The 17,852-nt window shown below is 35.4% G+C and overlaps 1 protein-coding gene across 4 annotated transcripts in view; it reads right to left on the reverse strand.

Moving 5' to 3' along the window:
- Positions 1–7,387: 7,387 nt before the first annotated feature.
- ETV1 (ETS variant transcription factor 1) overlaps positions 7,388–17,852 on the reverse strand; it is an 88,540-nt gene continuing 78,075 nt past the window's right edge. For all 4 annotated transcript variants that reach the window (XM_047096145.1, XM_047096147.1, XM_047096148.1 and 1 more), the window contains 3 exons: positions 17,130–17,299; positions 12,831–12,932; positions 7,388–7,833 (listed from right to left, as the gene is read on the reverse strand). In XM_047096145.1, the coding sequence (XP_046952101.1) occupies positions 7,612–7,833; positions 12,831–12,932; positions 17,130–17,299 (494 nt within the window). In that variant the 3' untranslated portion in view covers positions 7,388–7,611. The remainder of the gene's footprint in view (positions 7,834–12,830; positions 12,933–17,129; positions 17,300–17,852) is intronic.

The raw sequence follows: 17,852 nt of genomic DNA on the forward strand, positions 1-17,852 counted from the left end.
TGTTCAGGATCAAAGCGGTCCAGAAGTTAATGAGTTCATATTCTGCTCCGCCTTGATTTATAAATTTTCAACATTCTCCTGCATAATGGGCCACATAAACTTACATTTGGTGATTAATTAAATGCTTCTTTTTATGGTAATAGGCGTGATTGAACTTGTATCCTCATTATATTTGAAGAAAATTATCCCTGCTTTCCACTGTACCTAGCATTCTTAAGGCTACTTCTTTACCATACTTCTTTTGCAGAGTCTGGGCACTAAATAATAGATTATTTTAGCCTAACTGATATAGCACATAATTCTCTAAGTGTATGTTAGATTTACATGGGTTAGTCTTATTTAGTTTGAGGACAGGGATTGCATTTTAGATTTATTGTATATTCCATATAGTTTACCTATGGAATGGCACATTTAGTTTGAATGCAGAAAATACACAACTGATTTATAGCAGTGTTTACTACCAATTTGTGGAAGATTCGTATTTGGGGATTTTGAGAGATTAAATCAATGGATTTCCAAACAGAACAAATTGAAATGAATCATCTCAAGTCTGTTCTAATATGAATGAATTAATATTCAGCCAATGAATAAATCAGGGTGCGATGTACTTCTCTTTGGGGATCTAAATTATCCCAACATTTATTTTCATTTTTCTCCTTGTTTTGATTTTAGAAATACTGCCTGAGGGTTTCTGCATAATGACAATTTTTTGTGAAACGAAGTAAACAGTAAATTGTGGGGAAGAAGTCATTTTTCAGTTGACTCTATTTCATAATTTTCTTGATACTGAATTTCAGTGGTAAGTATGCAAAATAATCAGAATGGCAATTTTACGTGCTGTTTGTAACAGTTACTATTAAGATCTTCATGAAACAAGTAACAATCAACAAAGAAAATTAGAATTATCACATTTGGGCCTAGTATTATGTAGCTGAGAAAAAAATAATATAATCTTATCTCTTCACATGTGATCCTCTCAGTAAGGAAGCAGAAGTTTACTCCGTAAGTGAATGATTCTAAACAAATCACCTTAATCTGTAAATGACGGAGTACCAAATTGCAAGGAATAGATTTTTGTAAGGAATCTATTACAAGAAATTTGAAAAGTCAGAGAAAAATACTCTATTTCTTTTAATTTAGAACGTTCTTAGTGTTGGGGCACCTGGGTGGCTCAGTCGGTGGGCGCCCGACTTCGGCTCAGGTCATGATATTGCGGTCTGTGAGTTCGAGCCCCACTTTGGGCTCTGTGCTGACAGCTCAAAGCCTGGAGCCTGCTTTGGATTCTGTGTGTGTGTGTGTCTCTCTCTCTGCCCCCCTCCCCCCCCCCCCACACTCTGTCTTTCTCTCTCTCAAAAATAAACATTAAAATTTTTTTTAATAGTTAAAATGGCAAGTTTTATGTTCTATACATATTACTACATTTTTAAAATAGAAAAATTAAAGTATTTAATGTTTATGATTACTTCTTTAAAGTTTATTTTGATAGAGAAAGCACAAGTGGGGGAGGGGCAGAGAGCGAGGGAGAGAGAGAATCCTCACAGGCTCCACACTACCAGCAGAGTCCCACTCCGGGCTTAAACTCATAAACCAAGAGATCATGACCTGAGCCAAAGTTGGATGCTTAACCAACTGAGTCAGCCAGGTGCCTCAATATTTGTGATTGCTTTTAAGTATAGAGTAAAATATTTCTGTAGTATCAAAAGTAGGATAGCATTTTAGACTGCAGTTTGAAAACTAGTGCTACACGCATTGTCTTTTTTTTTTCCCTCCTATTTTTTTCCCACTACATTTTTCTTCTGACAGTTAAACTGACGTTAAAACTATAGGACAAATACTTTTACTAGCTATTCAGGAAATTAAAATGTATAAAAAATGTCATAGTTCACTTTGCAGTAATGTGACATTATTACAAATTAAGATTTCTTTATAAGATACTTTATGCTTTCAGTTCTACTTTCTAATTTAAAAATCTGTCTGTTGCTCCTTCTGAATCATGTAAATTCAGATTTACTGTGCCTTAAAAGTTTTCTGGAAAATCTATTACTTTCACAAGTCATGTCTAATAGCATAAATCATGGGGGCAGTGTTTACAACTTTCTGATGAATTTGATCAGTACATCTGTCTCCTTTGGGAACATTAAACTGTACCCTTCTCTGGTAGAAAAACGAAAACAAAAACAAAGTGGTACTTCATTTTGATTCTGAAACGCTTAAAGATTTGGAGCGGGGGGTAATCACCATTTGATGTTGCTGTTGTTTAAATAGCAATTGATTTCTTTTCCAGATTTTTCTATAGAGAAAAATGGTTAAAAACCAAAAATGGTTAAAGAAATGTTTTAAGTAAGACCGTGTTTCAGCAAAATGGGAACCATCGTTACATACATTTTTAAGTCATTAGAAATTTAAATCAAGAAAGTAGCCAGGCCCAAGTTACAGAAAAGAGTTGATGAATTTGACTGTGATCACATGACATCTTGACATGACATTTTTGTTTTGCCGGGAGCCTCAGCTTCTCCTCAATAAGAGCCATGAGTGACACAGGCAGTGCTGTATGTCATGCATACACATTGGTTGGCACATGGGAATCACTAAAATAATTCAGAGAGTTCCCGTCCCCAAATTTCTTTCTGATACAGTTGCTGAGAGGATTAGGTGAAATAATGTATTAAAAGAGATTAGAACACAAAATTAGGAAACCATTGATCAGGTGTCCTGGGAACTAAGTTACCAGAAAGAGAATAATACATGGGAAGTAGTGGAAGGACAACAAAGAGGTTACTCAAGTACTTGGTCATACATGAAATGATTAAAATGATTCAGATGTGCCAAAATTTGGATGTGTCAAAAATTTAGATGTTCCGCCCTCCAGTTTTAGATGTGCCACCTTCCAGAGTGATCACGATCATGCTTTCAATTTCTGGGCTTTTATTTTAGATTTAAATTTTAAGCATATTTAATTTTCTATCATCACAAACTTCATAGCATGTTTTCTCAAACTGTAAGTATAATTTCAATACATCCATGTGAATTAAAAATGTCTTCCCCATAGAAACATAATGTTAGAACGGAAGTACATTAGAATATTAGGGTCTACTTGCAAAATAAAAACAAAACAAAAACAAAAAAACCCACAAGATGCTACCTTACATATGAATTCATAAGCCATAGCTATTCTGTATGTAATTGAACATTCTAAAGTCATCATTACTTCTATAAAGGTACCCACTAGTCCACTCTCTTCTTAAACTGTATTTTCCCATAAATTGTTTTTTTAATAAATCCTTCTAAATGTGTCTCATGTTTAAAAAAAATTAAGTCAAGCCCTACAAGTACTAGTTGTGTTCTGAGTAAACTGGGTCAAATTCTTCAGCATGATGTCCAACACTGATATTTTATGGAATGTTGGCTGTTATGGAATTCTCACAACTGCTTAATTGTTCATTTGCCTCCTTTAATCTCCTTCTATTATTTTTACCTGGATCTCTATTTTTTTTTTTTTACAACAGTATTTTCCCCTTCTTCCTCTCAAACAGCACTGGAAAATAGCTCATGCGCTTATTTTTAAATTTTACTTCTTCTAAGATATCAAGTATAAACATTCAAATGGCCTTCTCCTCTGCAATGTTTTGTCATTATAAGCTCTTAAAACGTTGCCTGATTGACAAAGGAGCTCATTTTAGAAATTCCCATGATCTGCTTAAATGCTATAAAAGTGGGTAATAGATTTCTTTCCTTGTCATATGAAGACAAGGTGACTCACATTTTAGAACTGTTCTTCTGAGTAACAGACATATTCTAAAATTCTTAATAAATAGTAATCCCTGGCAGATGTTAAGAGCGTATAGTAACCACTCATACCAGCACAAAAAGAAATTTATTTAAAAAATATATAATCTGGCTTGGATGACAGAATTAACTGTGCTACTACGCTGTACTTAACACACCTTATCGCTCATCACATAATATTTACACAAGGGGTTATAAAGTCATGTCATCATTTGATGCGATTACTAGATCCTTTATTGGAATAGGTGAACTTTAATAGAATGTTTTCAGTACCATTTATGCAGAGTATAGTAAAACTATTTCAATGGTAAACAAAAATGCTTTTCAGTAACTTCTCACCCTATCTCCATCAACACAACTTTTGTCTAGAGGTAAACCAATCAGTATTTTGACCAGAGCGTCTTCATCTAGGTGATGGGCTAAATAACAAAACCCTCCCCACAACCCTCCACCTCCATGTCCTGATCTGGGAAGCTGTGAATGAAACAGGCAAAAGGGCCTTCAAAGATGTGACGAAGGAAAGATCTTGAGATGGAGAAATCATCCTGGGTTATCTGCGAGGACCTTAAATACAATCCTCAGTGTCCTTAGAAGAGGCAGCTTGAGGAATATCTGACTTCAGTACAAAGAGGGACATGACGACAGAAACAAAGACTGGAGTGCTGAAGCCAGGAGCCGGGACTCAGAAATGTCAGTAGCCTCTAAAAGTAGAAGCTAGAATGGGATTCTCTCCTGGAACCTTCGAAAGAATCCCTACATGCACACCTTGATTTTAGCACCTTTAGGCTCATTTTGGACTTTTGATCTTCAGGACTATAAAAGGATATATTTGTGTAGCTTTGAACCATTACCTTTGTTAAGGCAGCCACAAGAAATTAAAACTATCTGTAGAAAGAAGATTCAAATAAATTACCTCCAAGACCCACGCATGATTTCAGAAAACTGTTGTGCACTGCTAGCTTTGTGGACTTTTATTTTTCAGTATTTTTCAGAGGCATAACTTAAGAAAAGTCATTTTTCATTAGTTATTTAGGATGTACCATTCTTGGTTGTAATCAGTCTGTTGGGTAATAGCATATCATCACTGAGAGGCAGCAAAATTAGGGGAGAGATTTCTTTTAGTTTATTTTACCAAGTTGAAGGAAAATGTTATATTTTTAAAGGATTTCTAATAGCCAATTCAATTAGAAATTCAAAACACAAGAATCTCGCAGAAATCAGCTGCCAGATTTATTAATCTATCTGAAAATAAAAACACAAGCAAACAAAAAGAATAAAAACAGAACTTAAAAAAAAAAAAGAACTTGAGATACATTTCCCAAAAGAGTTTATAATGCAACGTTTGAACCCTTCTGTACTGGAAATATTCTTAATGTTAACAGGCCAATTACTCATTTTGTTTTGTGAGTCACTACCTTAAGCAGAAAAATAGTTTGGCCTTAAATATTATATAATTAATACCAGTTCTTCCTTTGATCCATTAAGATAACTCATAGCCCAATCCTTCCCCAATGGGAAATTAGAACTAGATATCAAAAAGAAAAAAGAACAAGGAAAAAAAGGAGAAAGAAAGAAAGAAAAAGAATCCTCAATACAATTTCATTTAGATGCTATTTTAAAGACCCACTTTTAATTTCTCCTTCAATTTCTCCAAATACGTTAATACTCTTTCCAATAAATCTTTAGCTGAATATTTTAAATTTTGTTTTTATTCTAAGTGCTGTAAATGGCCACATGAGCATAGTAGGGGGAAAGAAGTTCTCATTTTTAAGGCATATTTATTAACCCATAATGGGCCTAATGATATATAATGTATAGGCAGAACAATCATTGAAATCACAGGTTACATACATACAATGAAATTAAAATAGATCTTTTTGTAGGATTAAATGTGACTAGTATTGATCACTCAATATGGGTTTCCCAATAGCTGTTCAATTTAGATATATGAGCTGTGATCTGTGCCATTTTGGAAAATGGGTAGCCGAGAAATCATCTTTCAACAATCTTTCCTGTGTTCACCAAGAAATGCTTTTATAGGTTCATTTTGGCTTTGTGTTTTGGATTTTTTTTTTAACATTTCATTATAGACTCTTAAAAAATGCCGTTCCTCTGGGATATTGATGGATTGAACAAAATTCATGCTTTTTGTCTGAATGGTTCAGCAAGCTTTTCAAGGATATTATAACACCATTTACTTTGTTTTTTTCCAAGGTGAATGAAACAACATATTCTGCTTTCAATATTTTCTCCAAATGCCAAACAAAAACAAAACAAAAACCTTTGAAACTTTAAATCTTTAAATCTTCTTTCAAACAATCCAAACACATTTACACAAGTGTCCAAAACAAGATGATGAATATCAGTGCCAGCACTATGTCATACAGCAACTTCCTCAGATCTTTGACAGTTTGTAAATAATTTTCTATTTCACCAAAAGTTACAAAAGTTCCACAGTTTCCCTTAGCAAGCTGAAGCTTACTCTTCATTTGTCAATGTGCATAAAAGCTGCTTATAGCATAGCATGGCATAAGCTATTTTTTAAGCAATAAATGGTTTGAGTCATCTATTTTGTCCTGAAATGCTATCTGTAGTTAACTGCATTGCTTATAAATGGTCATAGTAAATTCAGCATGAAAGAGAATATTACAGAAAAGACAGCAGCAGAAGCATTAGCATTATCTAATATTTATATATGTTATCAACATAACACAGCAGTAAAAGGTTTAAATGCATATCAACGGGTACCATGTCTAAAAATTACTATAGTACCTATTTAGTGTATTGGATATTTTTCTTAAGGAGTGCTTGCTGTATCTAGAACAGCATAATATGTGATTTAGTACAGTTAATTCTTATCGATTAAATAATGTCTTTTTATGTACTGAAGGAAGTGAGATAGATATTTTTTGCTTCATTGTGATCCTGGATTTAACATTTAAATGAAGATCTCAAAGGACCATGACATATCATTATTTAACTGAAACGGGCTTCAAAATATTTAAACGACAGTATGATTTGTATCTAAACAGCAAGGTGGCACCAGATACATGTAATGCTACTGGCCTATGACTCAGTTTGGAGCCAGAGTCCAAAATTGTGCCCCTCATTTACCGTCATGGTGATCACTCAACTTCAGAGAGAATTACCCATTTTATGGTTATCCTCTGTGAGTCATATATAGAGCAAAACAAAACAAAAACAGCAAATGCAATCTCTAAATACCTTTTTACAACAGGTGCAAAACCAGTCATCTCTAACAATTAAACTGCCATTTACAGTAGGGTTTTTTTTGTTTTTTGTTTTTTGTTTTTTTTTGTTTTTTTTGTTTGTTTGTTTGTTTTTGTTTTTGTACATCTTGCAGAGACTCAGAAATGAGAGGGGAAAATGCCCAAGGCAAATGGTCTCCAAGTGGATATTTACACAATGTGAATTAACTGTACCATAGATACCCAGAGAAAATGAACGTTTTCTTATGTTGTTATGAAATCAAATAAACATGATATAGCTTCATCATACTTAAAACCTGTAGGACCCCATCCCAAGCCTAAGTAAAAAGTAATCCCCGTATTCCCCCACCCATTCACCCATTATCTTCCTGTTACACAGAATAAATGTTTAGATTACTCCCACCCACCCTCAAATAAAGTGCACAGTCCATGGCAGACCATAGAATAATGCAACAGGAAAGCCCCTTTTTGTGTATTATTATTTAAAAATAAAATACAAACAACAAAAATCAAAAATCGAAGAGCACTCAGAGATTCTCTGCATCCTGCAAAAAGAGGAAACGCTTGAGCAGGCCCTGCTTCACTGTCACTTGTGTTAATACACGTAGCCTTCATTGTAGGGATGGGGGTTGCAGCAGCCCCCTTCCGGCATGTAGGCCATGCCCTCGTCAAAGTGAGACAGAGGCACCGTGTCCTCTTCATTGATGTGACGTTCCATGTCTGTCTTCAGCAGTGGGCGCTGATTATCTGGAAAGGCCATGGAGAACAGGGCTTCTGGATCACACACAAATTTGTAGACATATCTCTCTCCAGCCACCTGATGAAAACACGGAAGAGAAAAACCCAGCCTTATGTACGGTGCAGGATGTTAACTGAACTTAGTGTGGCGATCATGTCATGATATATACGAGTAGTGAATCATTCTGTTTTACCCCTGAAACTGATGTAACGCTGTATGTCAATGGACCTCAAAAGAACTGCGATCTCTACCATCCCCCAAATAGGAAAGAGCAAGGAAACAAAAGAATAAAAACTTGGTTTAATATACCAGAAAGGGTGCATAACCAAAAAAAAAAAAAAAAAAAAAAAAAAGAAGGTCCTTACTTTGTAGAATAAATTACAGTCCAAAAGAGGGAAATGCGACCTTGAGTAATGATTGACTCTGAGTAATAATTACATTCATTCCAGGCACAGCTAGAAAGCTTAGCACTTTGCTTGTTTTAAATAAAAGGAAGCTTACATTGTTATTTGGGGGAGGGGTGGAAATCAATGATTTCACGCAGGCATCTCCCATCGAAATTTTTTTCCTTTGTTTTAAATGGTAATATCTTTATAAAATGACTGGATCTTTAAGGTGTAGTGTCTCCCTCTTAATATTACATTTTCTGAAATCGTAGAAAAACTAAACTTCTAAACCTTAAAAGAAAAATGTGTTGTGTTCCTAATAAGACTAGACTAGTGACTTGCTGATTCACAGTGAACTGGTTCTTTTTTCTTTTTCTTTTCTTCTTTTTTTTTCTTTTTTTGGCACTTGTGTATTCTGATGTAAAAGAAAAAGATGCATAGCCTTATTTAAATGAAAGATGGATCAAGAGGACAGCATTATCCTGGGTACATCACTTTTAAAAATGAAGGCAAGTTGCATTAGACAGAAGTTAAGGATGTGTGTAAAGTGTCAAATTGAAGTAAGAGGTGTAAAAAAGTGAAAGGAATTTAAAATATACAATGCATAGGGAGGAAATGAGAAAAAGAAATGTGACAGCTGCCTGAAATAAAGGAGAAGTAGCATAATTTGTAGGGAATGACATGTACCAAACTTAAATTTTGAAGAATAATGTTTCTCTAGGAAATTATAAACAATAATGAAGTGAAACACATATGTACCCCCACCTCCATTAACAGACAAAACTGAGGTTCTAAAAAAACCAGGAGTGGGTTGTGGGATAGAGGGCGGAGGGGGTGTGTGCATGAATACAGTTCTTTGCATTGACATTGACAGTACCTTTTTGTATGTGTGCAGAGATTAGTAGTTTTAGAAAGGTGAGAATTACTCAGTACCTCTGGGTTCCTATGTATCAAAAAGGCACTGCTATTTGCTTTGTGATGCAGGAGAAGAGTAAGTTCATGGTTTAGAAACTATCTGTATGTTTGGAGAAAGCGAATCAACTACCAAAGAGCGCTAGTGTTCTGGACTCAAGATTTAGAACATTTTTTTGTCCTGGATTTTTTTAGCTTGTAAAAGGAACCAATTTAGAGAATCCAAATAATCAGAATATTCTTAGGTATGAAAGTAACACCTCGTTTTTATAAATTTGGACATGTTTCTTAATCTGCTCTCAGTTTCCCCTTTCTTTTGTGAAATAGAGGTGGGAATGGCTCCTATGGAAAGCCTCTTATAAAATCAAGATGGAAGTTTCTAGTACATTGTATAGCAAACAGAGGAGCTGACATAAATTATTTTAGGCCCTTATAAGAAAGAAACTAAGTTCATAAAGGTGGAATTGCCATAAATATATAAACAGGCAATATCAGAAACAAAGCTAAGATATGAAATCCTTGTGTTCTTTTTTTTTTTCTTTATTCAAAGCATCTTGAGGAAAATAAATAAATAAATGGCCTGCATACCTCAAAGCATTCAATAACCTTCTTTGTTTTGCTTGGAGCTTCAGAAAAAGAGGTATTTGCTTTAGGCTACTGGTAGCTTTTTTATCCAACCTGTTGCTATTGGTTATAATTAGAAATGATTTGATAAATCACCATGGGGAATTAAAATGTACAACATGCAATCAAGATTATAAAACCTCTTAAGGAGACTGACTTGACTCATTGCTTCCTGCTATTTTTCTTATGAAAAACATTTTTGGAGCTACCACTATATTTATCGGACTATGTTAGATGCCACAGAGTTTAGAACAAAGGCTGATAACTACCAAGGGAAATAATGTCTTTTATTAGTAGTAATACAATTACAATGTAGAAAATGCTGCACATTAAGTATACCCAAACTGCAAAGCTGAGATATACAGAACATGAATTTTATAGGAGATGAATTAGAGTTAAGTAAGGAAGTATCTTTTGAACTGTGCTTTGAAAGACTACACATTTAAATTATGTGTTAATTTTTAAAATCGTAGAAGTAACACAGAGAAACTAGAGGAAAACTAAAAACTATACATTAAACCAAAAGAAATAATGATTTATCATTATATCATCAAGAAATAACCACTGTTCAAATTTTTCCACATATTTGTCTAGGCATTTCTGTTTTGAAATAGAAGTGAACACATGTATGTACAGTCTAAAAGCCATACCCCACCCTTCTTTCACAACTACTGAAATAATCAGGATTTTTTATATGTTTAGATCCATTTGATTACTTTTATTTTCTAAACTTTCCATTTTATTTTCCTTGACATACACCACATACATACATAATTTTAAGTTTATATGATCTGAAAAGAAACCAGAGTATCAGAATTTTAAGTTTCTAAACAAGTGTGGTCATATAAACATTTTTCCACTACACCCTGAAATATAAAATTCTATATCACACTTTTTTTTTAAGGACAGCATAATTTTCCTGAGTGACTCTGTTAAAATTTACTTAACCATTAGACTGATACAGACGTTAGGTAAAAATCAGAGGGCAAGGCACTCTATAAAGAGGGGACCATATCGGTGAAGTAATGAGGGGGTCACAGGCGTATCAAATAGCAGCAAAGAGAATCACTGAACACATATGGGGAAAAAGAGTAAACATGTCTGTAAAAACTGTAAACAGCCTTCATTTATGTGCTGGCTACAAGGAGACCTCAATTTTGCATATTTCACCATTAAACACCCTATGCTTTCTCACATTGCACGGCAACACCCCAAAAGGTATGTCATAGAAACGACAGAATTTTGCTACCCTCTACTAGCTGATAAACAGTTGCAAACAATTTCTTTTGGCAATTACATCCCAACAGGGAAAAATGTGAGGAGCAACATTATTTTAATCTGTATTTTAGTACCTATGCCATAATTTGATTATTTGATAGTATCTTGTCTTATCAATCTATTAAAATAAGAGGTAAACACACGGTGTGTGTGATCATCGGATAAATAAACAGGCACATGGAATGGTGATATTAGTAATAAGAATCACGTTTGAACACCCTTGAGAATAATTAAGACCTGGCATGACATCCTGGAGATACCCTGTCAAACACTATGTCTAAAAGCTGAGGTGTAACTAGAGACCTTCTCCTTTTAACTCTCTGTGAATGCTCTCTTTAATAAGAGACTTAATGGTCAAGACACAGAAGCCAAATGTGTCTCAGCTCCCACTGGTTTCAGGGTGTGAGTGGTATTCAGAGCTACCTTTCGCTGAAGACTTCTATTGTGCCAGGTACCACGCAACCGTCTCGGGTACCTTATTTCATTTAATCATCAGAACAACTTCAGGAAGTAAAAACACCACCATTTAGCAGAAGAACCTGTTCAAAAAGGTGACCCGCTGAGAAGTCAGCATGTAAACCCGACTGCATTCTCTCTTTCGCTGTGCACCACTACCCAGGACTGGGGAGCACCTGCTGCACCAGCCCACGTGACGTGCTGGGACTAGGGACTTGGTGAGGAAAATGAAAGGGTCTCGCTGCAGGTGGGAAGGGCAGGTGAGAGGAAGGGAGGAATAAAAAAAGACCCTACGGTTGAGATGGAGAACACAGGGGAGCAGGTAGTAATAGGTTATATATCTTGAAGGCGAGATTCGGGGAAATAGGAAATGAGAAATGGATTCAGCCTTATCTTTCAAGGATCTTGGGCACTCTAACTTCTGAGCTGGTGAACTCCAGAGCACCAATTCCCTTTGGTCTAAAAACTCAGTGATGCTGTTCCCTCTGTTCCAGTATGTTACATGTAGCAAATGGTTGAGTTTTCTTGGCGTAAATATAGTGGTATAAAAAATATGCCACAGTGCAGAATATATACCTATGTTTGTGTCACCCAAATGAACAAAGGACGCATAATAAGACAGTAATGTTCACAAAGGATAAATCATAAACTTGGTTCACAGTCTACACAACTGGAATGAATACACATGCAAGGCTGAAAGACGTAATAATCACAAGTATTCAATGTTTTATCTTTATTCATCAGTTCATTCCCTTCTTCAAAAATTTTACAATCTCTTCTGCATGCACTTCGCTTGTTTTATCTTACTCTTTTTTTTTAAAGCCACTTTCAAATACTAAGAGAAGCTCACTTGAAATGAAATAAAATATATTTAACTTCATTCACCAATGAAATAGTATCAATACTTATTTTTAATAAATGGTTTAGGATTCTAAGCTGTCACATGCTGAAACCAGGCAAGATCTCAGACAAGAAGAGAAGATTTTTCAGGACAAGAAATTCTCTGAATGTTTCTTAAGGATAAGAACAAGGAGGGAAAAAGTAAGCATTCAGTTTGTATTGGAAACTATAAACAAAAGCATTTCCAAATTATATGATTGTGGGGAATGTAGTGGACTACCGAAAACTTCTGGGAAGGTATACGTGAATATTAGTACTGAAACAACATTTTTTACCAAATACGGTAAAGCTGGGACTGCCAGAAAGCCTACTAGTTTCTATATGATATTATTACACCGGTCTCTAATGCCCAGGAATTTATAAATAGAAAGGCTTGTAATACCAAAACCAAGAGCTAAGCATATGTTAAAATGAGTGAAAACCTTGCTTCAGCAATGCAATGATATGTGGCTTTTAAAGTACGACATGCAGATTAATGTGCAACATTTCAATGAATTTTAATGCTGTTTTAGTGCTCACCTTTTGCATGATTCCTTTCTCATAATAATAGCGAAGCGAACGGCTTAGTTTATCATAGTTCATAGCTGGCCTGTTTTTCTGAATGCCCCAACGCCGGGCCACCTGCCACCAAAACAGAATGACATTGTAGTGTTAAGTACTGCCTTATCAAGATATTTCATAAAACACTAGTGAATTAATCAATTACTTCCAAACCTTCCAAAACACAACCAAATTAAAGACCTAAGTAAAGAGGCAAAATCATGATCTGAATTTTCCTGTGTCCTGGTTTGCTTTTAAACCAGGCGTGCAGCGCAGAGATCATTCTGAAACTTCACAATAGAATTCTTTGTCACTATTGTTTTGGATACAAAATTAAATGGAAATAAGGGGATGTGTTTACAATGGGAACGAACAGGCTGCAATTCACCAAGATGAGGCAAGTTTCCCATTCTGAGATATATGGCCTGTTTTTTCCCTCTTAGTTTTTCAGATAAAACCCATAGATCAAGAACAGCTTAGTGATCTCTTTGTAAAGGTGTTTTTCGAGGTTGTGATAAACTAAAGGAAAAAATACCCTGTTTGATACTAAATAAAAGAGTGAACAAGTGGCATTTTATGTGCAGCAGAGGAAACACTATACAAATTCATAATCTGAACTGCAAATAATTTTTATTGCCTGAAGCAGCATCAGAATAAAACTGTAACCAATACTAAACTGGCAAATTAGGCATTCACTTAGACAACAGTAATTGCATACTAAAAATAAGAAGGAAGTGGAAAAGGTCACCATGTACACAAGTCCACAAACAAAAATCTCTAAAGCAGAATGTCCACTTTGTTGTTTAGTGAAAAATCTCAGAACTTTTTATAATGTGGCTTTGGAGAAGCAACTTATGTGGCAGAGGAGAGGTTTTCAAGAAAAGCCCCTTCTTCAATGTATATGCCTCCCCCGCGTCACCACCGCCTTGGGCTGGCTGACGCATTATACTGAAGAGCGTAGCCTGCTTTTTCTACCCCAGCTACAACCACGTTCTCGTTAATTTCCATATTTTATTAGTCTGAGCAGATACTGCAGCTGTCATGCATACCTAGGCGACCCCAAGAGAGAATTAGCTAATAGAGTTAGTGTTTTCCTTCATTTCTATGAAATTCCAAGTTGTTGCTGGGTCCCATACACTAAAATAGCATGCTTTTCAGAGAGATCATAATGTCTTTCTCCATTTTATTAGCAATAGGCTTTCCTCAGGGTTTGGTTTTTTTTTTTTTTCCTTCCTTTTAAAAATACTGATCCTTGCTATCTTCTACCTCCTTAATTTGTATTCCCTGAATAAACATACGATGTAATTTAGCCACATGCATCCCTCTACTTTTTTAAGAGCAGAGAAATGTGATGCAACAGGGACATGATGACATATCCAAGTGGTCATCACAGCAGGTACATCTTAATTTTCCAAAGATCAACTTTATTTTAATGCAAGTGTTCTAAGCAGTAGTGAAATGGGAGGGTGGCAGTAAGAAATGAAAGCAATGCTTTCTAAATAAACTGCCTTTTAAAAACCGAATAATGAACATCAGCAAATCTTTAAGAGATTTGGCAAGTGAACAGCATGCAAACCTGAAAAGGACATGAAAACTACTTTTTTCTTTTTTTTTAAATATATATATATATATATTTTTTTTCTTTTTTAAATATAATTTATTGTCAAGTTGGCTAACATACAGTGTATACAGTGTGCTCTTGGTTTTGGGGGTAGATTCCCATGATTCATCACTTACATACAACACCCAGTGCTCATCCCAACAAGTGCCCTCCTCAGTGCCCATCCCCCACTTTCCCCTCTCCCACACCCTCCCATCAACCCTCAGTTTGTTCTCTGTATTTAAGTGTCTTATTGTTTGACTCTCTCTGTTTGTAACTATGTGAAAATAAAGTATTAATATTTCCTTAAACAACAACCTCTGAATAGTTTTTCATTTACAAATGCTTCTCATGAAGAAACTCACCAGGATGTCCCTAGAAAGTAAAAAACCTGCAACCAACTTTAAGACAACACAGTGGAAGTCTCTAGGGAGAGAAAGATGATTTTTTTGATACCATAAGCAGAGTCTGATTTTGAGGATGCCTGGTAATTCTCAGCATAAGTGGGTATTAGTAGGTACTTTAAAACAGTAAAATTTATTCTTAGAGATGTTTTCTTAAAATTTTGTGATGTTTATTCATTTTTGAGAGACAGAGAGAGACAGGGCATGAGCAGAAGAAAGGCAGAGAGAGAAGTAGACAGAATCTGAAGCAGGCTCCATGCAGACCCACAAACCATGAGATCGTGACCTGAGCCAAAGTCAGATGCTTAACCGACTGAGCGACCCAGGTGTCCCGATTCTTAGAGATGTTTTAACTGACTCAGTGTCACATTCATCAAGAGAAGTGCCACATACCAATATGCCTATGAGACGCAGATGAGTTATGCAAGATGAACAAGTTCTAGAGATCTACTCTACCACGGGGTGCCCACAGTTAACAGTACTATATTTTAGTCACAGGTAGAAGGAAATAACTGTTCGATAAATAAATAAATAACTGTTCGATAAATAAATTCCTATCGCACGTACTCAGTTCTCCGATGAACCAACTCTTCAGTGATTATTATTAACATGTTCGATGAGGTGAACAGCACACATTTCCATCACGTTAAAGGGTTTTCAAGTTACTTTACATTAAGTGTTTCTAGTCTCAATTTGTTAGTGCTTCACATTTTTACGGTTCTTTAGCTTACATCATTTAAGTACATCTACATAAAAATGAATTTCGTTTGAAAGCCAAAGTAAGCTTGAAACACACTACGGAAATTCAAACACCCAAACATTTAGCCCATACTAGACAATGGATATTTTCAAATTCTGAAATTTGTATGTGTGTTTGGTGTAGGGCAATGGAGATGCAAAGCTAACCCAGCAAGCACTAGTTATAATCTGAAGTAGATTTATAATTATGCTAACCAGCTCCTGTTATTTCAAACTTATTTTAATACATAGTTGAATCAGATAATCTCTTAAATAAGAAAGGTAACTTATCTTCTGGATATCAAACTACGACATGTTATCTGATTTTAAATGAATACCTGGTTTCAAAGGACAGAAAATTTAAGATGTATAGGCCCCTTATCCTAGGTTGTAGATATTTGGTCTATGAGAAACTAATCACTTGGGTTCAAAAATAGCTGGATATCTTACGAAATTCTTCAATCTTTCTGAGGTGTTTAAACCCTACAGCCAAAATGATCAGTCATAGGCATGTTAACTGAAAGTCTTCCATTGCTTTCTTGGCTAATGTAAACCAAAGTCAACTTCAAAAGTAGCAGAGAAAGCACCTTTAATAAGACACAAGCATTTCATACAAAAGTCACCTTTCTATAGAGGTCCAAAATGCAATTGGAGGGTTATGCCATAATAATTATAGTAGCTTTAAGTCTGAAACTAGACCTGGGGAGAATAAAACTTGAATTGAGACGTTTTTCCGGAAAACATTCCATTTGTCTGTGCACGGGGGCGACAGTAAGAAAGGTGAACAGGTAGTTGAAAGTGTGTTCCATTTATCCATATTATCTCTCTAGAATTCTCTCACTTTGGCAATTTCTTAGGTATTACGGTGACACTTTGTACTTAATCCCTACTTTCTCATGGGGTGTACACAGTCTGGCTGCCTAGAAAAGGTACCACCAAAAATCAAAGAGAAGCAATGTCCCTACTAGGCCCGCATCTCTGAAGGAGTGAGAACTTCCTACTGCAGCTCTTGTGGGCCTTTACCCCCCCCACGGCAATTTCTCCCCTGCTCCCTCTGGCACATGACTTTGGTTTCTCAATGTCCCTCTCTGACCCCTTGACAAAATTAAGATTATCCAAATAACAAATGCTAATACTCAAAAACAATCCCTTCATGTGCAAAAGTAGTTGAACTTCAGATACACCCTCTCCTCCTCAAAAATCATCAAACATCCCCAATGTAGATGCTCTCTTAGAGACCTTCCCAAGCACTGCATTCTTGAATCAAGTCTTATGCCAACGATGCTCTGGCTAGTTTTCTATTTTCAATTCCACAGGATGGTATTCAACTGGAAAAAGTGTGCAACACATTCATTTCTTAGTTTAAATGGATACATTTTTTTCCTTTGCCCACCTTCTAATTTAGAAGGTTTTCCTAAAGTTTTAAAAGTAAAAACAAACAAACAAACAAAAACGTTTTTGGCACACTGATCGAATATATGTTTCTTCAATATTATAACATATCTGGTTTTCCAAACAAAAATCTGTTAAACCCACCTCTTCGGGCTCAATCAGTTTAAATTCCATGCCTCGCCCGGTCCACGCTATGAAATGAGAATTTGAAGGGTCATCCAGAAGAGCTACCAAAAACTGCCAGAGCTGAAGTGACCCCCGCCGCTGGTACGTGGGGCCTTCCCGATACATGCCTGGCTCCTGTTTGATGTCTCCTAAATTAAAAAGGTTTTAAGTTTCGATTAGCAATATTATGACATTTATATAAAATTTACATTAAGTCAATCGTTAAAATGATTAAAACACAACCACTTTATGGGTGTCTGTGAAATGTAATGTTACTGCTAAACAGGGCTTTAAAACAATTAAAGGATTTGAAGTAAAGCGAGAATCTGTACAAACTCACAAACAACTATATATAACATGTAAGGGTCAAAATAAAGGCACACAGGTGCAGAATAAATCCACGGATGTCATTTACTTATAACATTTTTGTATAACCATCCTTTTGTTTTCATTCATTTATTTAAAAACCATACCGTCTAATCACACTTCTTTTTGCTTTTATTGCTAATGACATTATTCACTGCTCTAAGCAACACTGAAGAGGGAGTGATCAATTTTAAGCTCTGGGCACTTTATTTGTACAAATTAAATTCTGCAAACTATAATGTGTAATATCTCATTGACCTGCACATTACAAACTATTGCAAATTCTAATGCAAATATTTCAAAGCAAATTTAATGGCATCTTAAACGCTGGGTTAA

The sequence above is a fragment of the Lynx rufus genome, unplaced genomic scaffold, assembly GCF_022079265.1.
Source record: "Lynx rufus isolate CCGP_SWC_20201006 ecotype Redwood Valley unplaced genomic scaffold, mLynRuf1.p SCAF_4, whole genome shotgun sequence".
Taxonomy (NCBI): Eukaryota; Metazoa; Chordata; class Mammalia; order Carnivora; family Felidae; genus Lynx; species Lynx rufus.